The sequence below is a fragment of the Trachypithecus francoisi genome, unplaced genomic scaffold, assembly GCF_009764315.1.
Source record: "Trachypithecus francoisi isolate TF-2019V2 unplaced genomic scaffold, Tfra_2.0 Lachesis_group4, whole genome shotgun sequence".
Lineage (NCBI taxonomy): Eukaryota > Metazoa > Chordata > Mammalia > Primates > Cercopithecidae > Trachypithecus > Trachypithecus francoisi.
The window spans coordinates 30,530,485-30,557,385 of record NW_022681469.1 but is presented as its reverse complement, the minus strand read 5'-3'; the positions used below and the strand labels follow the sequence as shown (position 1 = coordinate 30,557,385).

At 50.0% G+C, this 26,901-nt stretch overlaps 2 protein-coding genes and 1 non-coding gene across 4 annotated transcripts in view; 1 reads left to right on the top strand and 2 right to left on the bottom strand.

The window, feature by feature from the left end:
* Nucleotides 1–3,504, bottom strand: part of RBM28 (RNA binding motif protein 28) — a 32,625-nt gene extending 29,121 nt beyond the window's left edge. For both annotated transcript variants that reach the window (XR_004432713.1, XM_033192044.1), the window contains exons 1-4: nt 3,270–3,504; nt 956–1,114; nt 539–633; nt 35–110 (exon numbers count right to left, since the gene is read on the bottom strand). Coding sequence is in view for 1 of the 2 variants with exons in the window: in XM_033192044.1 (XP_033047935.1) it covers nt 35–110; nt 539–633; nt 956–1,114; nt 3,270–3,387 (448 nt within the window). In the remaining variant the exon portion in view is untranslated. The remainder of the gene's footprint in view (nt 1–34; nt 111–538; nt 634–955; nt 1,115–3,269) is intronic.
* A 136-nt stretch (nt 3,505–3,640) lies between these two features.
* LOC117073842 lies at nt 3,641–3,702 on the top strand. The gene has a single exon (XR_004433399.1). It is a non-coding gene; the product is annotated as a U7 small nuclear RNA (small nuclear RNA).
* A 5,681-nt stretch (nt 3,703–9,383) lies between these two features.
* PRRT4 (proline rich transmembrane protein 4) lies at nt 9,384–19,478 on the bottom strand. Its single transcript, XM_033193604.1, has 4 exons — nt 18,457–19,478; nt 18,266–18,370; nt 17,797–17,916; nt 9,384–11,740 (listed from the first exon to the last, which is right to left on the bottom strand). The coding sequence occupies exons 1-4, from the start codon at nt 19,091–19,093 to the stop codon at nt 9,912–9,914; spliced, it is 2,691 nt and encodes an 896-aa protein (XP_033049495.1). The 5' UTR covers nt 19,094–19,478; the 3' UTR covers nt 9,384–9,911.
* Between the last annotated feature and the right edge of the window lie 7,423 nt (nt 19,479–26,901).

Below are 26,901 nucleotides of genomic sequence, written 5' to 3'. Positions count from 1 at the left end.
ATATAATCCACACCAAGTGAAGGTTCATTAGTACCTGGTTTCCTAGGGATATTTACTTCTAGGACAGCTCCAAATTGAGCAAATACTGTCTTCAAATCATCTTCCGAACACTGAAGCCAAAAGTGAAGAAAGAAAAAGAGAAATACAATCTCAGCAATTAACATAAAACATCAACTACTAAATTCATTAATTATGAAAAACACAAATATGTTTACTTCTTTTTTTACTTTTGAGACCAGGACATCAAATGTTTCTAAATAGAAGACATTTTACTTTGTATCTAAGAGGGAAAAAGACAGATGTCTGAGAGCTTTTTCTACCTTTTCTTTTTCAGTAGTAGTTTCCCCAAAAAGGAAAGCAGCTTCACACTTAGTGCCCTTATTACATAGGCCCACTTTCTGAATTCAACAGGTGTAAGGTTCATTCCCAGAAGGAATTAAGCCCAATTATACCATCTTGGCGAGGAGTTCTACTAATGATCACATCTTGGTTCTAAAAGCCTTCAAAACATGCAATGTTCATTTTCTCTCTCACTTACCTTAAAGCTCAGGTTCCGAATAATTAATCTGGCTTTCTTATCTGCCACTTTGGCTTTTTTAGCCTTCGGCTCCTTCTTTGGGCACTCTGAGTTTTCTAAAAAATAAGAGGTAATGGAATAAAGGCTCGAAAATCACCCACTTCTACACCAGAATATCACAGAAAAAAAGCTACTGGTGACAGATGGCATTTACCACAGGGTTAAGTGTGGCAATACCAAGGAATACCAGATTTTTCAGATTGAGATGCAACAAAAGAACTAAAATGAGTATCATAATACACTGGATGATTTTGGAGATCAAAAAGAAATGCAAAAAGCTTTAAGTTCTAGAAGCTACCTCCATGCCTCCCTCTTTCATTTTCATAGTGCTCCTCCTCACCCTGGGAGAAAAACTTCCTTGGATTACTAGAAACTCACCATTTTTCCCCTTTTCCTTTGTCTTGTTCCTCAGTTTTTTCTTAGCAACAGTCACGTTGATCTTGCAACCTTCAAAGGTGGTAATCTCCTTGAGGGCCCTCTGAACATCTTCCAGCATAGAAAAAGTGACATAGCCAAAGCCTCGACATGCCTTACTCCCTGGAATAATGGAGCGGGTAGCGAGGGGAGGGGCAGTGTGAAAAGGACAGAATCATAAGCCAAGACCACTAAATGAGTAAATCCTCAAAGCCTAAGCTAGAGGATATACTGCCAACCCATCTGGCTATCAGTTTGCCAAAAGTCTCAGGAGGGAGAGAAACAAGGGTGGTATCAGTGGGTATAAACTCCCCATTTTGCTTAGAAACTGTTAGCCTTCCTCCTCTTTTACTTTGGTGTCTTTGCTGTTAGCTCCTCTTCTTCCCCCTCTCTTGATAATCCCAAGAACACAGAGAATCCATGACATATTAGGCCCTCAAAGAACTCAACATCATAAAGAACAAAACATCACCAAAGAAGGCAGGAAAGTTAAGTATATGCTATGGCTTGAATGTGTCCCCCAAATTTCATGTGTTGGAAACTGAATCCCCAATGTACCAGTATTGAAAGGTGGAGTCTTTAAGAGGTGACTGATCAGAGGGCTCGGTCTTCAGGAATGGATTATCAATTTATGGATTAATGGGTTAATGGATTAATGGGCTATCATGAGAGTGGAGCTGGGGGCTTTATAAGAAGAGGAAGAGAGACCTGAGCAAGCGCATTAGCATGCTCAGCCCCCTCGCATGACACCCTGCACTGTCTGGGGATTTTGCAGAGTCCCCACCAACAAGAAGGCTCTCACCAGATACAGCCACTAGACTTTGGACTTCTCAGCCTCCAGAACTTAAGAAATAAATTTTTATTTACAAAGTACCCAGTTTCAGGTATTCTCTTATAAGCAACAGAAAATGGATTAAGACAGTATGGTAGCTTCAAAAATTGGAGCACAATAATGTAGTCACTCCTCAAAATAGATCAGTAATAAATGCCTGAGGCCCTGACAAAAGAACTTCAAACGGGCCGGGCGCGGTGGCTCAAGCCTGTAATCCTAGCACTTTGGGAGGCCGAGAGGGGCGGATCATGAGGTCAGGAGATCGAGACCATCCTGGCTAACACGGTGAAACCCCGTCTCTACTAAAAAATACAAAAAACGAGCTGGGTGAGGTGGCGGGTGCCTGTAGTCCTAGCTACTAGGGAGGCTGAGGCAGGAGAATGGCGTGAACCTGGGAGGCGGAGCTTGCAGTGATCAGCCTGGGCAAAGGGCAACAGAGCGAGAGTTTGTCTCAAAACAAAAACAAAAACAAAAATTACATTATCTGCTACTCTAGATCTCGTCTCCTAATTCTCTTCCCTTCACTCATTTCACTCCAGTCACCCTGTCCTCCTAACTACTCCTCCAATATACCAGGCACACCTCTGCTTCAGTACCTTTGAGCTTGCTGTTTTCTCTTCCTGAATTGCTCTTCCTCCAGAGAGGCATGTGTTCACTCTCTCACCTCAGTCCGTCCTTCTCTGGCCACCCTATCTATACGGCCACTCTTCACCCCTTCTCCCCACTACACACATGCACATAGACTTCCTAACCCTTTTCCCTGGCTTTTCTCCTTAGCATTTGACATCATTTTCACTACACAGTTGGCTTATTTGTTTATTGGCTGTCTTCCCCACCTTGAAGACATAAGATCAAAGATTTTTTTTGTTTGGTGTTGTGCACTGCTGCGTCCCCAGGACCTACAACACTTCCTGGCACACAGTGGGTATTAAGTATATGCTGAATAAATGAATGAACGAGTGGATAGCATCCTGGCTAAGATGTCCAGGTCTAAGGATCAAATTGGGGGTCCACTACTTAATAGCTGTACAAACTTAAAGTTACTAAATTCCCCTAAATCCCAAATTCCTGTCTGTAAAATGAGATTAAGACTCTCCATCCGGTAAGATTGCTGAGAAAATTAAATGAGATAACCTGTATCAAACTGATCACTGTACTTGCCAATCAGGTGACTCTCAATAAGCCTTACTGATGCTCTAGTTAACTATTTTCATTCTTAGCGCGCATTATCAACAGAAAGCGCTATAGAAACGTACGGGAATGATTTGCCCTTCATAAATCGACCCCTATGAACGCATCTAAGGCAGAATCAGTTTGGAAAAGAAACTCAGTTCCCAGTCCCTTCTCTTCGGGGCGGGTAAAGGATGATACGGCTCCCTGAAATTGGGGAAGGTGCCCTCGCTCGCGGGAAACCCCAGCCTTATTCTGGACCGCCCCGCCCCCTACCTTTTTCAGTCACCACGAAGCACTGCTTCACCGGCCCCACCTGACTGAACAGTTCCTCCAGCTGCTCACTGCGGGCCGAAGGCGGGAGGCGACCCACAAATAAGGTCAGGCCGGCCATGAGACCGGGAAACCCAAAGCGCGTGAGGACGCGAGCAAACTAGGCCGGCGCGCGCGAGCCGAGAGCCTGCCTTTGGTAGGACAACCAAGCTCACGCGCTGAGAGATTCCGGAAGTGCTCGTTGCTCAAAAGAGATCGGAGGAAAACGTGGTCGGGAAGGTGATAAAAGGTTCCGGAATGAGCGGGGCTCCGCCCCCTGCCCTAGCCTCGCCCTCGCCACCTTTATGTAAACTTGGCATCAATAATTTCTACCCTAGTGTTACAGCTTTTTTAGAATTTGCTTAGCAGGCTTTCTGGTTTTTGCCAGAAAGCCTCCAAAAGGTAATTTTTTTCTTAATATAAAAAATAAAAATATACAATTTCTACCCTGTTTAAAAATCCCACCTCCAGATCCTCCCCAAAGTTAGCAGGACAGGCAGGAGAAGTCATTTTTGCCCCGGGCCTAACTCAGGATCTGATATATAGTGAGTGTTTAATATGTTCTGAAGTGCCTCCACAAACTCCCAGATTACATGCGTAAAACACAACCGGAACACAAAGACGTAGACATAGATATATCATATACATCATTCGGACGATTCTCATTTTCGGAGAACATCAGTTGTTTGTCACCTCAGCCTCAAACAAACAAATTGTAGCTACTAAAATACACATAGACACAGATCCTACACAATTATTCTTTCAATAAATATATACTGAGCTCCAACCATGAGCCAAGCATTAGGGATAAAATTGGTGAGCAAAGAAAAGACAGAGTCCCTGCCCTCATAGAGACTTCAGTCTAGTGGGGGAAACAGATTTTTTTTTTTTTTTTTTTTTTTGCAGGGCCTCACTTTGTCAACCAGGGTGGAGCGCACTGGCACGATCTCGGCTTACTGCAGCCTCGATCTCCCAGCTTCAAACAGTCCTCCTGCCTCAGCCTCCTGAGTAGCTGGAACTACAGGTGCACCACCACACCCAGCTAATTTTTGTATTTTTTGTAGAGACAGGGTTTCACTATGTTGCGTAGGCTGGTCTCAAACTCCTGAGCTCAAGTAACCCGCCCCCCTTAGCCTCCTAAAGTGCTGGGATTATAGGCATGAACCACCACACCTGGCTGGGAAGACTATTAGTCAAAAAATTCTTACAAATACCTCACAGCGCACACACTGCAGGACCACATCGAACACACTCAAAGCAAACATAACATCCAACTTAAACACAGAGACCTGGAACCCAGTTCCCCCTAGAAACAGAAGATCTTTGCCTCAAGTCAGCTCATCAGACAGACCCAAGCCTGAGAGATCTTAATTGGCCAGGAGATCTGGGTGCTCCTGGTTCTGGAATACAGAGAACATTTGCCATGCCACTGGACTCGGACCTGAATAGGTACAAGAGAGCTATACCTTGCAGAACAACTAGCTCAAAAAAAAGTACCCAAGGCCATTTTTAAAATTTTTTTTTTTTTTAAGCAGACTCTTGCGCTGTCACCCAGCTTGGAGTGCAGTGGTGCCATCACGGCTCACTGCAGCCTTGATCTCCTGGGCTCAAGCAATACTGCCACCTCAGCCTCCTGAGAAGCTAGGACCACAAGTGTGCACCACCATGCCTGGCTAATTTATTTATTTTTTTGTACAGACAGTTCTTCCATGTTGCCCAGGCTAGTCCTGAACTCCTGCTATCAACCAATCCTCCCACCGCGGCCTCCCAAAGTGTTGGGATTATAGGAGTGAGCCACTGAGCCCAGCCAAATCATTACTTTGAAATGGTAGTAACATGGCAGATAGAAAACTCAAAAACTTTATAGGTTTAGTACGTTTTATAAGGCACTATAGTGAAAATTAAGTTTCATGATCTCCTCAACCCCCATTCATTTTCATTACATTTTGGATGGCTAGATGACTGGTTGATAGTGATGGGAGTGGTTGATAGTGATGGGAGTGGAGATTGGGGGACACTAAACATCAGATTTATGAAGCTCTAGTTCAAAGTAAGTAATCTATGCTTAAAATAAAACTTCACAGTTATTTTTTTAAAAACAACTCACGGTCAGGTGCAGTGGCTCACGCCTGTAATCCCAGCACTTGGGGAGGCCAAGGTGGGTGGATCACCAGATCAAGGGTTTGAGACCAGTCTGACCAACACGGTGAAACTCTGTCTCTACTAAAACTACAAAAATTAGCCAAGTGTGGTGGCACATGCCTGTAATCCCAGCTACTCAGGAGGCTGAGGCAGGAGAATTGCTTGAACCTGGGAGGCAGAGGTTTCAGTGAGCTGAGATCACGCCACTGCACTCCAGCCTGGGTAACAGAAGAAGACTCCATCTCGGAAAAAAAAAAAAAAAATGTATATATATACACACACACATACACACATATATATACACACACATATATACATATATACACACACACATACATATATATATTAGTAATTGAAGAAAAATGTGAGCCCTTTAAAGAATTTTTTAAGATTAGGAAACAAAACCAAGCCAGAAGGAGCCAAAATAGGACCTTAAGGTGGATGCCTAGTGGTTTCCCATTAACACTCTTGAAAAATTGCCCTTGTTTGATGAGAGGAGTGAGCAAGAGCACTGCGATGGAGAAGCGCCCCGTCTGTTGAAGCTTTCCCCCAGGCATTTTTCTGCTAAAGGTTTGGCTTTCTCAGAACACTCTCACAATAAGCAGATGTTATCATTCCTTGGCCCTCCAGAAAGTCAGAAAAAAAAAAAAAATGCCTTGTAGGTCCAGTGTGATGGCTCATGCCTGTAACCCAACACTTTGGGAGACCAAGGCAGGCAGATCACCTGAGGTCAGGAGTTCGAGATCAGCCTGGGAAACATGATGAAACTCTGTCTCTACCAAAAATACAAAACATTAGCTGGGTGTGGTGGCATGCACCTGTGGTCCCAGCTACTCTGAGGCTGAGGTGGGAGGATCGCTTGACCCTGGGGAGGCGGAGGTTGCAATGAGCTATCGCGCCACTGCACTGCAGCCTGGATGACAGAGTGAGACCCCATCTCAAAACAACAATAAAAGTTTAAAAATAAATTTTAAAAAATTGTGCAGGAAAGGAAGCTTTGAAATACAAACCAGATTTTTAAGGCTGCTGTGTTAATCCTATCCAGGATAAAGAGAAACAAATAGACAAAGGCAAGGGGATGGGTCATCTAACAAAGTTGGTTTGGAACTCCACATCCTCCCTCTTCCTTCTCCTTCCCTCCTGCCCACTCCTATCAGCTTAGGAATTAAAATTCTACCCCCAAAGATTAAATTGTGAGCTTTAGAACCCTAGCTAGGGGGAAGCCTTCCCTGTCCTGGCTGCAGTCTGCACAAGGAAAACAATCCTGAGAAGATTGTTGCAATATTCCTTTGTGAGACTCTCCACAAATGCTAAGTTTTAAATAGTTCTGATCCAACTCTTCCTTAATTTAGGACAAACCAAACTGCGTCTCTATGCCCATCAGGGGGCAGCAGCCACCCACAGTGCAGGATTCTGTGCTCTTCTGGGAGGACAACAGTGCAGTTGACCCTTTCTACCCTCCCCATGGTTCAGACCTGATTCCCCGATCTGTCTCTCAGCCCCGTCCCCTCCAATCCATTTCTATCAGGGCAGGCAATGGTTCTTTCCTCAGGAATATTTGCTCATCCATCTACCCAAGACACAAGCAGCATTCTTTATGAAATAGCAGGAGCTGTGGTACCCTGCATCACACCAGAAATGTGGCTTCCAGGGGAAATAAACTGCTGGCCTCCTCCTCATCCATCACTGTGCAGGAGCCGGGAAAGGTAGTAAGAGAGGGTTGGGCTGTTCTCTTCCATATCCCATCCCTCTAGCTCCACTCCGCCTGGCAAGCCAAACCTTATAATACAAAAGAGTTCTTGGCCTTAGCACTTGTCGTAACTATAATTAATTACTTGTGCTATTGTGATTATTTATGTCATTAGTTGTTTAACATCTGCCTTCCCCCAAAAGGCTTTCAATTTCATAAATTCATGGCTGGTGTCTACCTCGTTCACCTCTCTATTGCCAGAACCTAGTACATCGTAGGCATTCAGTAAATGTTCTTTAAGAGATTGAATGAATGAATAAATGAATGAAGGTGAGTTTGCCTTTCAGTTCCCACAATACCAAGACTTAGAACTGAAGGGTGTAGCCATTAGGTTCTACCTGGATTCCTCCTGGGAAACCCACTCTGGGTAAGAGATGAGGCATGAGACAAAAGGAAAGCATCCTCTAAACGAAGTCTTGGCCTCTTTATGAAGTAAAAGGGCTGAGGTTATCTTTGCTGAGGAAAATCAAAGAAGTGTTGGAGCTGGTGAACACCGAGCTATATTCCCTAAACTCCCTCCTGCCTCCCCCCAACTCCATTTAGAGCTGCCACACAGGAAAGGACCATATGTGCACGAGTGTGTGTGTGTGTGTGTGTGTGTGTGTGAAGAGAGAGAGAGAGACCAATAGACAAGCCAATAGAGAGACTGGCTGGGGTATTTAGGATTTGGACTGCTCTTTTGGGAAATGTGTGCATGAACCCAAGGACCCTTGATGGGGAAAGTGAGCAAGAGAGAGAGGAGCTGGCAAGGACAAGTGTGACGAAGAGATGGCATTGAGGAGCTGAGTGTGAGCAGAGGCAGATGAGTGGCAGATGGAAGTGTGAGTTTGAAAGAAAGGGAGCAGTTTCTTAGAGCAGCAACACTCCTTACATGACACAAAGCAACTCGGAAACTGGGCCCACTGCAGCCACTATGACACCAGTGAGAAATGCCTGTAATTAGGAGGTTGGCAGTTCTCTGGGCCTCAGCCCAGAGTGAGGATGTAGCAAGAATTTCTGAGCCAAGCTGAGCCAGGTGATGGAGGAGACGCAATCAAAACCATTCTAGTCCCATCCCTCCACCGCACTGGCACCACCTCCCTCCCATTTCTCTTCCCCACTATGATTCTCCCTCTCCTCCAAACAATTGATTCTCCTCCTCCATCTGAGGTCCCAGGTCCTGGATGCTCCTTTCAGCCAAGACAGATGTTCATCTACAAGGAGAGTAGTGCTTGAATTCTTCCACTCCTGCATTGGACCCGGTCTGGCCGAGGGCTCTACCCTCTCCTGGCTTCCCTGCCTGCTTCCCTCTTGGCTCCCAAGCCTCCCTTCTCCAGTCCCCAGGAGCTGATGGGCAAAGTTGGAAGAAAAATCACAAGGTTCCTGTGTTTCCACTTTAAGCCTAGTGTGTATGCTCCTGCAGGTCTCCCTGTGATATGCAGGACAGCTGCCAAAACACTGTCAGATTTTTGTTTTCAAACCTAATCCACAACCCTGTTTTTGTGCTACTCGGAACCACTGCATTTTAGCCAAGTGACAAACACAAACCACAGAGCGCAGAGCCAAACGCTCCAGGCAAGGGAGGGATTACAGAGTGCCTGGTGGTCAGATGTGTTTGTGGGTCTCTGCACTGTGAATTTTTGCTACAGGAGCTGGCTGGGCTGGACAGGGAGGATCTGCACCTATTAGAGATGAGAGCTCTTCAGGAGAAGGAGGAGGGGCTTGAAGAGCCCCTGTTGGTGGGTTAAAAAGGTAGAAAGGTAGTTCCTCTTTGTGGATTCCAAACTGTGGGAATATGGCAGGAAGGTTGCTGGGGATCCCAGCTCAAGGTGACCAGGACCTTTTACATGCGTCTCAATATTTCCATGAAAGACTTGACTCCTAACTAGTCCCCAGTCAATAGTCTACCAGGACCAGACTCCTAGGAATGCAGGCATTTCCACCAATGACGGTAGAGTTTCTGCCTCACCTCCCAGGACCATGTCCCATCTCTGTGAAAAGCCACTTCCCAACGATTCAGAAGAGTCTTCGAGGGGCTGCTCCCAGAAACCTCACTCATCCCAGAAACAGGACAAGACTCGTTGGTCTCGTATGAAGGTCCCTGGGGTCTGGAATTGACCCACCCCACCCGAGAGCTGCTTCTCTTCCACTTGTGATGGAATCACTGGTGCTGTTGTTCAATCGAGCTTTCCCAAGAAAGTCAGACCTTGCTCTTCTGAAAATATTTTATTGATAAATTAACTTTAAGAGCATTGCCCTCCCACCCAACTGCTGTAAAGTCTCCTAGATGGGTCATGGGCCCCTGTGGGTGTCACATGGAGGACAGGGAGTCCCACTCACACAGGGGTAGGATTCCTAGGCATGGCAGAGGTGGATAGGGGGCCTGAGGCAGGTCCCAGGGTCCTCTGAGGACAGCCCCTCTCACTCAGCACCAGAGTGGGGAGTGGTGGTCAGGAGTGGAGCACCTTGGAGCTTTATTGCTGGTGAATGCCAAGGAAAATGGGACCCCTGTCAGCCTAGAATTGCAGCTGAGGGCATCAGCACCCAGGGCTCCAGAGATTCCCAATCAATAGAGCCTGGCTGCTGACCCACCCACCCAGGGACCCCTGGATGGGGAAGGAATCTGGAGAGGTATCTTAGCCAGGCAGGACTGGGGAAGGGTTACAGTGTGCAGGTCTCGGGCAGGGCAGTCTTCAGAAAGGGGTGTGTCGCAGGGTAGCAAGGTGGCCACCTCTTCACAGGTCTATGGTGTCGCTGCCCACGCTCAGCTCATCAATCTGTCGGCAGGCGTCCAGGAACTGCTCCTGCAGCAAGGCCTCCTCGGCCTGCAGCTCAGAAGCAGGCTCTAGGGAGTCGCGAGAGGGTGGGGACAGGGCCTGGTAGGATCCTGAGGCCGGGAGGCTGGGGCTGCTTCCTGAGGGCCGCGGGGGACTGAGGACGCAGACCAGAGGGCAGCGCGGGGGCCGGTCGGGGCTGGAACACAGCAGCATGGACGAGCTGTCCCGCGAGAGTCCACACAACGAGCCAGATGAGGCGCTGCTGCCTGCGGGCCAAGCCCCGGGGGAGGGGAGCTCCGTCGGCGCAGGGGAGCCAGGGGCCTCCCCTGATCTCTCACTGGGCCCGCCCCCGGTCTTCGTCCCCAGCGAGGCGGTGCGGTAGAGGCCGAGCCCAGGCAGGGCGTCCTCGAAGGCAGGGCCCTGGAAGAGGCCAGGCGCGAGCAGGGCCTCGCTGCAGAGGGCCTCTTCGATGCTGCGCCGCAGGTTGATTGGGGAGGGCGGGCGGAAGTCCACGGTGTAATCGCTGCAGGGAGAGGAGGCCGGGGACGGGGCCGGGTTGGCTGCCGCGCCTTCGAAGCCCCGGCAACCTCCGCCCTGGAGTAGGAGGTCGGGGCCTGGCTCTGCCAGCGCGCACAGCTGCAGCAGCTCCGCGTCGCCGCGCGCGATGGCGCTCCCCAGGGGCTCCTTGTCCGGGGGCCCAGTGACCCAGCCTCCCGGCAGCAGCGGGGCCGCGTGGCCCGGGGACAAGCGAAAGAGCTTGGCCCAGCAGCGCGCCGGCACGCGGGGACTGCAAAGCGCCGGGTAGAGGCCCAGCAGCGCCAACGGGAGCGCGACGCCCACCTCGCCCAGGCGCAGGCCTAGCTGGAAGGCCCACCAGGGCCAGGGCCCTTCCAGGCCTGGTTGGCCGCCGTAGCCCAGGGCGTGCAGCACCTCATAGCCCTGCAGGGCTCCGCTCAGCAGCCCGAAGGTGCCTGCCACTGGGGCAGTGCGCGCCGCGCGCCGCCAGGACTCCCGCGGGCCGAAGGGGCTGCGCGCCTGCGGCAGGGGCGTGGCGCCCTTGAAGCCCGACCCTGCTAGGGGAGCCCCGGCCCTCCGCCGCCGCCCGCCCCAGCAGGACAGCGCCAGCAGCAGCCCCGAAAGGAAGGCGGCGAGGAAGGCGTGCAGCCCGCGCGAGGCGAGCCGCAGGGGCCGCAGCGGGCGATGCGCGGCGCTCCCGAGGGCGGCGGCGGCCGCCAGCCCCAGCCCCAAGAGCAGCAGTGCAGTCAGGCCGGCGGGGCACCGTGGCGGGCGCGGCCGGGACAGCAGCAGGCAGGCCAGCCCCAGGCCGGCAGCCAGGCAGGGCAGCGGAAGGTCCTGCAGCAGCAGCCAGGCGAGCGCGGGCAGTCGATCCCTGTGCCCATAGGCGTCGTAGAAGAGCGGGAAGGCCCGCGTAGTCCCGGCGGACAGCAGCAGCAGGTCCAGCAGCGCCAGGCAGGGGGCGCCGGGCGGGCAGCGCCAGGGCAAGAGGGCCAGAGCCAGCAGCGCCAGCAGGGCAACCAGGCCGAAGAGCGCGCCTACCCCATACACGTGGGCGTCCCAGGCCAGCCCCCAGCGAGCCCTGGCCTCTGCCCAGTCGGCATCCAGGGTCAGGAAAAAGAGGGGCCTCGGGACCTCGGGAGGCTGCCCCTCGCGTTCAGGCAATTCTCCCACGCTGCAGGGTCCTGGCCCACACTCTGGCTGCCCCGAAGGGTTCCCGAGGCTGGCAGGAGAAGAGAGGTCATCTGGGCCAGAGGTGGGGACTGTGGGGTCTGTGGGCAAAGAAGGTTTGACTGAGGCAATCATGCAGCCCTGCCCCTGCCCACCCCACAGACAGTAGCCTGAATGCCAGTCAGAGTCCCCTAACATATTCAGGACACACCTGTCTTACATATGAGACTCACCCCACCTCTTGGCCTCTCACCTTTCCCTCCCCCGCTCCCCTATTCAGTGTCTTCGCTGGAGTTTCAGCTGTCATCCTTCCCCTCTTCCTCCTCCTGCTTCTCCCACTCTGCCTCGACCCCCCAGCTCCCTGCTTGACTCGTTTGTGATTCTGCTAAAGAGTTTTTCTTTGAAGTCACAGAACTTTACAACTGCAAGGAACCTTAGACACCCTCTCCAGTTCAATCCCTCCACCAGAAAGGAAGTTTCATGAGAACAGGGAATTTTGTTTCTTTGCTCACATCTGAATCTCCATACTTAAATTAGTTTCTGTCACACAGTTGGAATTTAGCAGATATTCATTGACTAAATGAATCCCTGTACTTGCCGGATGAAGATACTGAAGCTCTTCTGAGAGGCAAAGTGATCTGCCCAAGGTCACAAATGGGCAGAGTTGCACCTAGAACCCAGGTCTGAACATCAGTCTGAGCCCCTTTCTGTGATTCCAAAGCCTCTTTCTAACATTAGTGTGCTTATCTCTTGTTCTGCACCCCTGACTCCCAACCCCCAACTTAGTGCTAGGAGGAGCTTCCCCTGCCCTTTTTCAGCTACTCACCCACCTTGTCTCCATCTCAAGGAAAAGCCCACATGTGTGCACACACACACACACATGCACGCACACACACACATTCAGCAGGGGAGAGGTAAGATACTGCTGTCTCAGCACTCTGAGGAAAACATCATTTCTCCTTATTCATTGGCCTTCCTGCCTGCTACACCCCAAGCCTTAGCCTATCTATGGCTGTGACCCCTATCCTGCCTCATCCACAGAGCCATTGGTCTAAGTTTCTTAATATAGATAGATGCCTCCATGCTTCTCCCCACACTGTACAGAAGGTGACATTGAGATGGACTCCCCCAGGTCTCAAAAGGTGCCCTTAGGAACTCCCAGGGAGGAACTCTTGGGGACATCACAGTGGGATAAAATGCCATCTGAGTAAGTGAGCCCCTCAGTTGCTCTGGGGTTTCCTATCTTGGGTCCCTAGCCCCATCCTGTGCTCCAACGCCTTCCCATATCCCTTGGAAAAAGGGAAGTCAACTAAGAGAGGGTAAGGAGTAAGATCCTTAATTCTACTCTTCTGGAGCAAGAGAGGAGTTGGGTAGAGTTAGACTCAAGGATTCTCCCCAGGGCCAGGCAGCAAGGGAAGATGCTGGAAGCTGAACCTCTACCTGCCCTCACCTACAGATTCAGCAGGAGCGCAGCCACAGGCAAGGGTGGAAGAAGAAAGGGTGGTGGTGAAGGATGTGGACAGCCTGGCAGGGATGGGTAGGTGGACAAAAGACAGATGTAGAATGTGAGGGCAGGGTGTCTGACAATCACCCAACTGCCTGGCCCTGCCTTGGCCATGGCCCAGCTGGACAACACAGGAAGACCCCAGGAGCACCCCCAGCCATAGGCAGAGCCAGCTCATGCAGGGGACGCTCAAAACATAACAGTTCTAGGCCAGGCGCGGTGGCTCATGCCTGTAATCCCAGCATTTTGGGAGACCATGGTGGGCAGATCACCTGAGGTGAGGAGTTTGAGACCAGCCTGGTCAACAGGGCAAAACCCCGTCTTTACTAAAAATACAAAAATTAGCCAGGCGTGGTGGCATGCGCCTGTAATCCCAGCTACTCTGGAGGCTGAGGCAGGAGAATCGCTTGAACCGGGGAGGCGGAGGTTGCAGTGAGTGGAGATCGTGCCTCTCACTCCATCCTAGGTGACAGAGCGAGACTCTGGCTCAAAAAAAAAAGAAACCCAAAAAACCAAAACCAAAAACAACACACACACACACACACACACACACACACACCAGTTCTTAAAAATAATAAATATATAAAAGATAAACAAAAAACACAAGAGTTCTGAGAACAAGGAAAAGGGAGGAGTGAGAGAGCTGAGAGGTAGCTCTGAGAGAAGGAAAGGGATGATGCAATTGGACAACTGGGGAGGGCAGAAAGGAAGCAGCCAAAACATTAAGTATACACAGCTCACTGCCAACCGCAAGTGGCAGCATGCACCCTGGTTCCCATTCCATCATGTCCTCAAATCTGAAATGAATAAGAGTACCTACTGCATAGGACTGTTGTGAGAAAAATGAGACAATGTGTGTAAAACTCTCGGAGAACCTGGCGCATCATGATCCCTCAATCAAGATTGTGTCGTTATCATGATCATCAACTAATGTTCATCACTGATCCATCATCTGTTTGTGTGTATGTCAGTGTGACTATCTCTGGTCTCAAACAAGTTCTTGATTCAACTAACTAATGGCTGCAGTCTGTTTTCAAAGCCTTTCAAAGTCCTAAACTTGCTTAGAAAGACAACAATTAGTCAAATAGTGATCATCAACACATTGTCTCACTTTATGAACTATTTTTAAATAATACCTTTGTTTTGTTTGTTTGTTTGTTTGTTTGTTTTTGAGAAAGAGTCTTGCTTCATCACCCAAGCTGGAGTGCAGTGGCATGATCTCGGCTCACTGCAACCTCCACCTCCCGGGTTCAAGCGATTCTCCTGTCTCAGCCTCCCAAGTAGCTGGGATCACAGGTACGTGCCACCATGCCTAGCTAATTTTTGTATTTTTAGTAGAGACGGAGTTTCACCATATTGGCCAGGCTGGTCTCGAACTCCTGACCTTGTGATCCACCTGCCTTGGCCTCCCAAAGTGCTGGGATTACAGGCATGAGCCACCATGCCCAGCCAAATAATACCTTTCTGATGGCCTACTCACCCCTTAACACTAATAAAGACACCAGTCATCAATTAAATGAGAAACTACTTAGCTGGGAATGGAGAGCTTGCTGATCAGGTGGCATAGGTCTGGCAATGGCAGGATCAAATGCACACACCACCTCACCCCTCATTCTTTGGTCCCTTCAGATGCTCTTGCCCAACCCACTTCCTCTGCAAAGTGATTAGGTTTGCTCCATCTCTCTTTGGCCTCTGTGGGCTCTGCAGAGGGGCAGGAAGACATGACCTGGGAGCCCACAGTCTGCTCCAGCCTGTCACCCCCTCACCACACCCTCTTTGTTCACTGTACAGATAAGTGCAGCTGTCAGAAGTTGGCTCCAATTCACCCTCTTCCATCTTTACTTCTCACCCATGGGCCACAGGAAACCTTATCTCTCATCTCTATACCTAAGCTCTATGGCAACTACGGCAAATTTCAACATTCATAAGAATCCAGGCTGGGCATGGTGGCTCACGCCTGTAATCCTAGCACTTTGGGAGGTCGAGGCGGGCAGATCACAAGGTCAGGAGTTCGAGATCAGCCTGGCCAACATGGTGAAACCCCGTGTCTACCAAAAATACAAAAATTAGCTGGGCATGGTGGTGCGCGCCTGTAATCCCAGATACTCAGGAGGCTGAGGCAGGAGAATCACTTGAACCCGGAGGTTGCAGTGAGCCGAGATCACACCACTGCACTCCAGCCTGGGCGACAGAGCAAGACTCCATCTCAAAAAATAAATAAATAAATAAAAAATAAAAATAAAATAAAATAAATCCAGAAAAGGAATAAAAACCAGACAATAGGCAAAGTACAGGGATGGCTCAAGGGTCATAAAAGGAGTTCTGAATTAGGAACACTGATCCCAGGGGTCAGAGCATGCTCTGCCTGCCCCACACTGGTCCAGGTGTGAATGGAAACAGGTGGAAAAAAAACCTGGCTTCTGCCTTTGTAGGGTCCACTTGACCTCATCTCTCATCTCCCCATTGGAGGCTTCTCCAGAAACAGCCTTCAGTTTTCCCCAAAAGAGTCCAGAAGATAGTCATCTCTGGTCTTCCCTTCCCAGGATCCCTCTCCTGAGCAAGCCTCCTCTACTGGGAGGTCCCATTCTGGCCCTGTGGGCCCTCTGGACCTCAGTGATGAGGGAGGCGAGGAGATATCAGTATGAATAACTGGTGAGGCAGGAGCTGGCTGGGGAGGGATTGTGAGAGGGAACAGTTTAATTCATGGAAAAGTCAGGCCTGATTATGCACCAGCTGCCCAGATCAAAGGGCGGGGAATCAGGTCTCCACTCTGGATGCTGGAAGCTACAGGCCATTTAGTGGTCTGGCCCCATCCCTCTCCTGACCCCCACCTCCAGGATCATGGAGAGTAGTTACACTTTGTAGGGATGACACTCAAAATATTTAGCAACTGAGTTGGCACGGGTGCCAGCCAGTCAGAACTGACACCAGCCAGAGTGGTCAGGGAGTGGAGGGGAACCCTCTGTGGACTAAGGGAGGTGGGCACTGATTAACCAGTATGAAAGTCGCACACTGATTAACTGGATAACTGTTCTGGTATGTATGGGCTGAATACAGGCTCTGTCCAAGGTGAAGGGGACCTAATGCAAGGAGGGCCTAGGAGTCAAAGGTTAGTTGCACCTAGGTTAGAAAGATTCTAGAGGCAACACAGAGAGACTCCCTTTGTATGGTAACTGCTTGATACAACTACACACACACACACACACACACACACACACACTCTGTTGGTCAGAGCAAGGCCCATTGGCGTTCTCTCCAGGAGGCCTGTAGCTCTCCTGGGTTTACTCAGAGGTGCAGTATCAGAGGCTGGGTTCCTGCAGCTACCAGGGAGGAGGGAGAATAAGGTGGGGCCGCCAGCCTGCCCGGCTGCACTGCTTCTGATACTGTCCAGACTCATTAAACCTGCTTGGCCAGCGCTGTCACCAAGGCCGACAGACTGCCAGCCAGCATCCTTCCCCTGAGGCACAGAACCTGCCCCCCACCCCCAATCACATCCTGCCCCTGCTGCACGCTGGGCTGAACAGGGGCATAGCACGCCCCTCACCCACCATCCAAAGGAGTGCAGTGACTGTGGCTGGAGTAAGCCAGAGAACCAGGTCACGGGTTAAGTCTGGAGCTGGAAGAAGCTGGGGAGACCAGTGGTTTCCACTGCTGAGCCTAGTGTGGGGTGACTGAGAAGTTTCACAGCCGCAGTAAACCTTTTGCAGAGCAAAGCTGGGCCTGAAAGCCCCTCAGTCCCTCTGCATGACTCCCTGCCTCATCCACCAGAACCTCTCCTCCGGCACCTGTGCGCTCTGCTGTGTGGGCTGTGTTGTCCCACCACTGCCTGGGGCCAAGGCTGAGGTTTCTGAGAGGTAGGGTCTGGAAGTGGATTTGGGATACAGTTGGGGGGAGAAGCAAGGTTAATAGCTACTATTTAATGAGCCTCTCAGCATCATGCTAAGAGCTTTGCAATAACTAGCAAGTACTATTATTAAACCCTGGGTCTATAAGAAAATTTAGGTTCAGAGAGGTTAAATAATGTGCCCAAAGTCACTAGCTAGTAAGTAAATAAGTAAGTAAGTAAATAAATAAATAAATACATAAATAAATTGGGAAGCCAGGTCTCAAGATTCCCGAGCCTGTGGTCTTTCCTCTGTACCACCAGATTGTCTATGTGCATGTTCTGAAAGGCTCCCTTGAACGAAGGTGGCATCTGCCTGCTCAAGATCTTCTCCTCAGTGTCTTCCCAGTGAGTGACCCAGCTCTGCCCATATCTGACAGCATATCATGTCACATCAGACAGCAAAGGAAAGAGCCCGAAGGTTGATGGGGAGTCAGTTCAGGCAGATTGGAGTGGAGGGTGGGGTTAGTGCCAGGGCTGTGGAAATCATGAAGAAGTTCCTGTGTCTGTACCTGATACATCTGTCTACATCCTGCTGTGCCTCTCATTGCAAAACTGTCAGGGGACCATTACTTAACTCTGTGTGGGACTTTCTCCAGCAATACTTGCTCTCAGACCATTCATATATATCTCCATGGTGATGATGAAAAGAATGGTGATTATTATTATGATGGCAATGAAATAAAAGGGTTCCAGAAAACTGATGAGTGACTAGCATGTAGTAAGTGCTCAATAAATAATTGTCAATTTCAAATGAATTGGTTACTTACCTAATGAAGTTGTTGCAATCAAGGCAAAACTTAGGGAAGCAGCTGGGTCCAGAGGACTTGGGCTGGAGAGCTTCCTCTCCAGGGAGTATGGGGGTGGGGACAGAGTGGTGCCAAGGAACCCTGCAAAGGGAGCACATGGGGCTTGAGTGCCACCCCACCAACCAGCCTTGCCTCTGGGAGTTTGGAGAAAATTATGTCCTTTCCCAGAGTTTGTCCTAAGGAAGTCACTGTCCCAGGAATTGTAGCCACATGCTAAGCTCATGCACACCATGAGCTAAGCTACAAAGAGCAAACCAGATTCAGCATGGCAAAGAGAATACTCCTTCTGGGGAAGTAGTAGCCCATATCCTAGGGCCTGGAAGAAGCAATACAAGAAAGTAAAAAAAGAAAGGTTATTTGTTAGGCCCCTAGCGCAGTGCTTGGAGCGTAGAGGTGTTCCACGATTGTTTACTGCAATGAATAAACTCACCCGGAGAACCTGAAACTCCAGAGGCAGAGCTTGTGGATGTAGTTTCACCTGGGGGGCTCAGGCCAGAGAAGTTCCGGAGTGGGGACAGAGTAGTACCAAAGAATCCTGCAAAAGAAGCCCAGGCTGAAGCTGCCTCCTACCTGCCAGGGGTGCCCAGCAGAGGCTTTCCTTGGGATGGGGTGGTTACTCACCAAAGGGTCCCAGGCGCCCAGCAATCTCTGCCAGGCTGGCCCGCAGGCTGGGCAACAGGGGCAGTGTTCGATGCCCAAGTGTGGGGGCTGCACCTGCTCTCAGTGCCATGTCAAACTTCAGCTCCAGCTCGCTCTGGTGGGGCTTGGGAACACTGGATGGAAGTGCTGTGTCCCAGGTCACCGTGCTCCTCCTGGTCTGATAGGGGTCAGTGGGCCAGTCGCTGGGCCCAGAGCGCTGGGATGTGGACTCCGGGAGCAGGGAGGAGGCCCGGAGCTTTGAACCGCCTTCAGCGGAGCCCCACTCAGTGAGAGAGTTCCCCGGGGAGCCCACCAGCAGTTCCCAAAGGGGGTCAGTCCTCAGCCCACTGGCCACCTCTTCCCCTGGCTCCTGGCCTGGCCCAAGAGAGAGTGGCTGGGTCTCTGTGACAGGGCTTCCCCAGACAGCAGCAGGTCCCCGAAGATGGAATTTGAAGTTAAGTCCCAGGTTGAGAGACAGCATAGAGGCCTCACTTTGAGGTGGGGGGGTCAAAGTGGTGACAGGGGCACCTGGGACGGAGGAGGTGGGCTGGGGGCCCACAGTAGCAGCAAACAGGACGCAGCAGAACAGTCCCAGCTCTAGACAGCCATGCCTGGCCATGGCCCCACCTGGCTTTGGGTGGCCTTGGTGGGCAGGGACTCAGTTCTTCAGCACCTTTTGAGCATGAAGGTCCTGGAGAGAGGAGAGGCCCTGTGAGCCCTGGCTGTGGCCACCCTCTTCCCTTTCCCAGGATGGGATTCCCCAGAGACAGGCTTCTGATCTCAGAGAAGCAGGTAGTGCAGGTAGGAGGCAAAGTGTCCTGCCCATGGCTCTGGCTCTTCTTGCTGGGCCCTTCCTGTACCTTCAGGCCCCAGCACAAATCCCTGCCTGGGGGTTCCTCCTTCCCCATCTGCTCATGCAGAAACTGGGGTCTGACTGCAACCAGGGACCCTCATCCCTAACTAGTAGCAAAAGGGATGGACTTGGGCTTCCAGATGTGGATTCCTCCCTTCCTTCCCTCTGCTGAGCCTCAAGTATTTACGGAGGCCTACCATGTGCCAAGCACCCTTCTGGGCATGTAACTGTGAACAAGCAAGCCCTTCCGATGTCTTGACCTATTCCAAGCCCCACCTCCCGCCCCAGCCAGAAGTGCTGGCACTCTCACTCTCAGACCCCAGGGGGCACAGGGCCTCGGGAGGGGTGAAGCCAGCGCTGAGTGAGCTGGCCCAGTCAGAAGGCTGCCCAGCCTCTGACCAGAGAAGCAAGGTTCCCAATCTGGCAGAAGCACCTTCCCTCCAGCCCCTCCCCTTTCCTGGGTCTGGGCCTGTTCCCTTCCCCAGGACCCTAGAAGTATTCGGGGTAGGGGCAGCTTGGCGATCTCTGGCTTCCTGGAGGAGAACGCCAGGCAGGCAAGCTGGGCGAATGGCAGGCAGCTGCGGCGGACTCCTACCCCCTCCCCAGAACTCTCTCCTCCATGCGCACACATCTGGTGGGGGAAGGGAGGGTGAGCCAGGGACACACGTGCACCCGGCACTCTTACATCACACACATAGCCACACCTAGCGCCCGTGACACACTCACCCTTCACACACCCCTGCCCCTGCACACACACACACACACACACACACTCCGTCCTGCCGAGCCCCTCTCCTTCCTGCATGGGTTCAGACCCAAGCTCTGTGACCTCCCGGCCTCCCCTGTCACACACACACACACACACACACACACACACACGGCATGTACTGTACAGAGAGATGCACACCCCCTACACACATTCACACACACAGACACATGCCACACACCGCCATACCCCCACACTCGTACACGCCCACCACCCCTCGCAGGCACACATGCACACACGCGCGCGCACACGCACACACACCCCCAACCTGAACCGGCCGCCCTGCTCCCCGGGGTCCCTCCCGCAGGCAGGTCTCTTCGCCGAGTCCCGGAAAAGGGGTGGTCATGGTGGCCCTGGCGCCCAGCTGGGCAACGCTCCGTGGTGTCTCACCGCTTCTCTCTGCTGTGCCCAGCGCTCCGACTGAAGATACGGACCCCCAGCTCCCGGCGCCCCCTCGCCTAGTCCAGAGACCGCAGCCTCTCCGCCCTGCTGCCCCTGATCCGCCCCTGGCCCGGTCCGCGGCCCGCAGCGCTCTCACCAGGCGGGCGGCCCGGCCCCGCGCTCCACACTCCGCGCTCCCTCCCCGCGGCGCCGCCTCCTGGCTCCAAGCCTCGCTCCCCGGCGAAGCCGCCAGCGCCGGGGCTCCGCGGCGGCCGGCTCTGACGGCCCTCCCTCCTGCCCGCCCTTGCTCCCGCGCCCTCCCTCCTCCTCCTCCTCCTCCTCTTCCTCCTCCTCCCACCCAACCCTCCGCCCGCGGTCCCCCCACACCCTGACGGACAGGCAGGCGCGCACAGCAGCGCGGAGCCGCGGCCACCTCGGTTTCGGGCGCCTCCACGCGCGCTCATTCACCCAGTGCTGTCAATCAACCACGGCGGGCTCCTCTCTGTGAGCCTAGCGAGGGCAATCACACATTCGCAGGGCGGCCCAGCACACACATCCACACGCGCGCCTTGGCCAGGAAACACACTCGCAGGTCGGAGGGTGAGCGCACACACACGCACACATGGCAGCCTGCCCAGGATGGCACCCTGGGCAATAAGAGCCCCACCGTTTGCTAAGTAGAAGTACAATGGGCACTTCTACTTCCTTTATCTCATGAGTCCTCACGGCAACCCTGTGCATGTCCGCACTTTGCAGACAGTTAAATGAAGACACAGAAAATTACCGCATTTGCCCAAGATTGCACACCTTGGTAGAAACTGGAATCGTCTCCCTGCCGGCCCTCTCCACCACCAGGTGGTTTTCAACAGTTGGACTGCTACACAGCAGTGCCTCCAACACTTCACAGGTGAACTGTCAAACGCCATTCCCTGTGCGACGTGTCTTTTTGCTAAAACGGATCTCTCAAAAATACTGTTTCAGAAATGGTTGCCAGAAAGAATGATGAGCTAAGCTGCTTGTGAGAAGTGGATTACAACTGGTTTCTAGTAAAAGATGTGGAGAGAACAGTACAATCAAAGCCTGGGCTCAGTAGTTCACGCCTGTAATTCCAGCACTTTGGGAGACTGAGGCAGGATGATCGCTTGAGTCCTGGGATTCAAGAATAGCCTGGGCAACATAGCAAAAGATAAAACAAAAACAAACAGCAGGCAAGCAAGAGGAAAGAAAGAAAGAAAGAAGAAAGAAAGAAAGAAAGAAAGAAAGAAAAGAAAGAAAGAAAGAAGAAAGAAGAAAGAAAGAAGGAAGGAAGGAAGGAAGGAAGGAAGGAAGGAAGGAAGGAAGGAAGGAAGGAAAATTAGGTGGGCGTGATGGGGTGTGGTGGCAGGCACCTGTAGTCCCAGCTATTTGGGAGGCTGAGACTGGAGGATTGCTTGAGCCTGGGAGGTGGAGTTTGCCGTGAGCTGTGATCATACCACTACACTCCAGCCTGGGCAACAGAGCAAGACCCTGTCTCAAAATGAAAAACAAAGAGAAAAGAACTTGCCCCTTCACAGAAAGTAGGAGAGCTCAGGCAAAAGCTGACACATGTTGAAGATGACCAAGAAAACTGAGCAGTCACTATGTATACTTCATGGACCCCGTTAAGCTGTAGTAGTGACTAATTTAAGTAGTACTGACTCATTTATGTGGTTCTGAGTTTCTAAATCCCTTCGTGTTTTCTTCTAACAATGCTAGTAATTTAAAAGTATCAGAACATGAAACACTTCTGGCTCCCTGCACCATTTAAAACTTTCCCTCAAAATCTAAACCTCCAACTGTGTGCCAGGAATGATGGTGGATGCTTTATAAGAGTCTCCTTACTTATTCATCATCACAAGCCACAGAGACAGAAAAATTATTGTCACCATGTTATAGCCTTGTATATGACCCTGAATTTCCTTTCCATCTATATCCCCTCTCTTCTTCTCTGGAAGGTTGTGGGAATTGCAGGGTGGGGGATGGTAGGTGGTAGCGGGCGCTGGTGTTGCTTAAAGAGTTACTTAGGGCAGATTCTGTCTCAGTAATTGAGAGCTAGCTTAGCACTTTGTGGACATGATCCATGGCTATTTGATAAGTGAATAATGATGAATGGTTCTAGGGTCCATGTGGGCAATGGGTTGCATTTCAGAAAGGCATCTTGCTTATCACAGAGCCCTGCCAATTGATGTAAAATCAAATCAGGCCACCAACTGAGCTACTCTCAGAGTCATCAATGATAAAGTCTGAGATTTATTCCAGGTCCCTTAACAAAGCATTGTAAAGGACATCTCCAGTTGCAACCCCAGGGGTTATCATACCCTGCCCCCACCCCAAAGTCCATTAGGAGTTGCCCGGAGGCTGCAAACTGGGATTCAGCCTCTAATTTTCTCTCATATGCTTAATAAAAGTTATCCTCCGAGATGGGTGGATCACGAGGTCAGGAGATTGAGACCATCCTGGCTAACACGGTGAAACCTCGTCTCTACTAAAAATACAAAAAACTAGCCGGGCGAGGTGGCGGGCGCCTGTAGTCCCAGCTACTCCGGAGGCTGAGGCAGGAGAATGGCGTAAACCCGGGAGGTGGAGCTTGCAGTGAGCTGAGATCCGGCCACTGCACTCCAGCCTGGGCGACAGAGCAAGACTCCGTCTCAAAAATAAAATAAAATAAAATAAAAAATAAAAGTTATCCTACTGGAGACATTTTCTTTGAATCCTCCTCATAGAAAAGCCCATTTCCTGCTAATCATGTTCACTTAAAGATTTCTACGTGGAAAGACAGAAATAAACATATCCCAGTACATTAAGATAGCAATCCTCCATGACCCAGTGGGGTTATTCCCAGGAATAATTTTTAAAATATATTGGAAAAGGAAGTAAGGGTTCTGCGTTAAGATGGTAATTGAATGCATATATCTAATTTCACTCCCTCCCAAAACCCCACTAAAATTTCAGTAAAGACATTTTCAAATCAAGAGAGAAACCTACAAGGATGCAAAGACCAGGAAAGGAGACAATAGCAATAGTATTTTTGAGACAGGATGGTAGGCAGTCATGCAGTTACTGACTTACCAGCCCCAAGGAAAAAGACACCCCAAACTGGCAGTGGGGAAAACCGAGAGCCAACTCGATTTACATTGCAAGGCTCTCAGAAGGCACAGAAAATGGCATTCCAAGATATCTCTAGACCTGCGGGAAAGGTTGCTAAAGTAGGGACTGAGCTGAAACACAGTTAGGTCCCTAGACCTCTTCCCTAACTCCAAACCACTGGGCAAGTCTTTCTCATATCGCAAGAGTCTGGAGGATTTTCCTCTGAAGAAGGTAAGATAGAAGGTATCTGGACTGGGAAAACTTCCGGCAGAGTTGTGAACAGATATGCCAGACTGAAAATGCTGAAAATGAGGGGATGAAGTGACCAAGTCATATTGAATGTTAAACATAGAAACCCTGAGTCTTCTCCCAGAACTGGTTCCCAAAGTGCTAGGAGCAGGACCTTTGCTTCCAGGCTGGAGACTAGAAGATTCTATACTGGGGCATGTTACCAGCCTACCCATCTAAACATTCTGACATAGGGGGGTCTCCAAAAACAACCTGGTTAGATCGCCCTACTGTAGCAAACCCAACCTGTGAGCTTGGAGTTTCCCACCAACCTCCTACCCCCAACCCTCAACCTTAATCATGACCAAAGATTACCAGACACGTAGGACATTTTCTAACACAGAAGTGAGAGACAAAACAATCAGAAAAAGTAACTTAGAGAAACAAGTTACACAAAAAGAACAGGGCGCCAAAAAGATCATTGTTAATATCCTCAGAGATGTGAGAAGGTACTGTATCCATGAAACAAGAATAAGATGCTATAGAAAGGAACATTCAGAGAACAGTAACAGTAACAATAACGCCTTGGAAAATAAAATAATGACAACATAAGCCAGGCACAGTAGCCCCATGCCTGTAATCCCAGCTACTCAGAAGGCTGAGACAGCAGGATGTCTTGAGCCCAGGAGTTCAAGACCAGCCTGGACAACATAGCAAGATCACCTCTCAAAAAAAAAAAAAAAGAAAGAAAAAGAAAAAAGAAAAAGATCACGACAGCAGAAATAAAAACCCTCAATAGAAAGATTAGAAGATAACACTGATTAAATCTCACTAGGAAGTAAAGCAAACATACTAAAAGATAGAAAATATAGGAGAGAAAAGATAAGAGCATTAGAAGATAATTCCAGGAATTCAGCATCAACATAAATGTTCTAAAAAGAAAAAAAAGGGCTGGGTGCAGTGGCTCACATCTGTAATCCCAGAAATTTGGGAGACCCAAGGCGGGAGAATCACTTGAGCCTGGGAGTTTGAAACCAGCCTGGGCAACAGAGTGAGACCTGGTCTCTATAAGAAAAATTTTAAAATTTGCTGGGCATAGTGGCACATGCCTGTAATCCCAGCTATTTGGAAGACTGAGGTGAGGATTAATTGAGCCCGGGAGGTGACGGTTGCTGTGACCCATGATCACACCACTCCACTCCAGCCTAGATGACAAAGCGAGACCCTGCCAGAAAAAAGAAGGAAGGAAGGAAGGAAGGGAAGGATCCTGCATCAAGTTGATCATTAGCACTTCAAATGCATTTGTGGCTCTAGCTTCCTCCCAGGGCTATCAAAAAAATGAAAAATAATGAAAGAAAACAAAATTTTAAAAAGAACCAGAGGAAAATGGAAGAGAGAAAATAATCAATGATCGAATATGAAGAAATTTTCTAGAAGGACACGAATTGCCAGATCATAAAATGGTCCACCAAGTCCCCAACACTGTAGATTAAAATAAACCCACACCAAGATAAATTAAAGAGAAGAGTCTAGAAATTTCCAGATAGAAAGAAAAAAAACACACAAAGACTCAATTATCATAAATGTTTTGAATTTCTCAACAGCAACACTGGAAGTGAAAAGCAATACCTTCAAAATTTTGAAGAAAATTGCTTTCAACCGAGAATTTATACCCATTCAAACTATTAATCAAGTAAGGAGTTAGAATACAGGTATTTACATCCTCAGACGTATGAGATTTCAAAAGGTTTGCCTCGCATGCACAATATCTGAAAACGCTACTGGAGAAAGTGCTCCACCAAAACGAGAGAGTCAACCAGGAAAGTAGAAGGCACAGGCTGCCAGAAATAGAGATCTACCACAGGGTAGAAGCAAAGGGAGGCCCTGGGAAGACGGTGAAGGGGGATCCCAAGATAGCAACTGTGTACCACATGCAAAGGGATGCCAGTTCAGATTGGAGCAGTGTGACTAACTCAGGAGACAGACACACTGGTAGCTATCACCACCAAGACCCCTGCTGTCAGTGTACCATTTTCAGAACCTGACTCAGATCAGAATGTCTGGTGAGCCTGGCCCTGATACCGAATTGTACTAGCCTTATCTTGACCAAGTGCTGTAGAGCTCATGTTCTCCTTGCCACATCCTGCTGCCTGATCAGGAAGTTTGCACTTGACCTGCCCATGAAAGAAGGAGATAGAAGTGAGCTCCCAGGCAGAAAGCACAGAGCAGCCAGCTGCCCCTGACCATATTCCATCCAGATGTCCAAGGTCTGGCTGATGCTACAGCCCGGCCACATGCCCTCATTGCAGGGAGTCCTGTGCTTCCCAGGACTGTAGATTAAAATAATCCTGGGAGTCTTCATCTAGTAAAAAATTGTCCTTTCCTTTCGTATTAGGATTATGCTTGCTTCCCAATATTGTTTAGGAATATACACATATATGGTAAAGACCATAGACAAAAGCAAGGGAAGGATTAACCTAAAAGTCAAGAGAGTCATTCCCTGGGGTAAGGAAGACAAGGAGGGAGTGGTTATGACTCAGGAGGGAAACCCAAGGGGCTTCTAAGATACCAGTGATGTTTTATTTCTTAATCTATGAGACAGATACATGGATATTCATTTTCCTTCCTTCCTTCCTTCCTTCCTTCCTTCCTTCCTTCCTTCCTTCCTTCCCTCTTTCTCTCTTTCTTCTTTTCCCTTCTCTCTTCCTTCCTTCCTCTCTTTCTTTCTCTTATTGAGACAGAGTCTTGCTCTGTCACCTACGCTGGAATGCAGTGGCGCAATCACAGCTCACTGAAGCACCAACCTCCTGGGCTCAGCCTGACCCTCCCACCTCAGCCTTGCAAAGTTCTGGAATTAGTCATGAGCTACCTAGTCCAGCCCATTTTCTTATTTTTTTTTTAAGCATACCTATGACACCCAGATATATAAAGCAAATATCATTAGAGCTAAAGAGACAAATAGACCCCAATACAATAATAGCTAGAGACTTCAACACCTCAGTTTCAGCATTGGACAGATCATCTACACAGAAAATCAACAAAGAAACAGCAGACTTATTCTGTACTACAGACCAAATGGACCTAATAGATATTT

What these genes read in the sequence shown, in the direction of transcription:
- PRRT4 (XM_033193604.1), bottom strand. Translation starts at nt 19,093, where the DNA reads ATGGCCAGGCATGGCTGTCTAGAGCTGGGACTGTTCTGCTGCGTCCTG. An exon ending in TGGGCGCCTGGGACCCTTTG is followed by an intron (nt 18,371 to 18,456) that starts GTGAGTAACCAC and finishes CTTCTTTTGCAG; the next exon opens with GATTCTTTGGTACTACTCTG. An exon ending in TGGAGTTTCAGGTTCTCCGG is followed by an intron (nt 17,917 to 18,265) that starts GTGAGTTTATTC and finishes CTCCCTTTGCAG; the next exon opens with GGTTCCTTGGCACCACTCTG.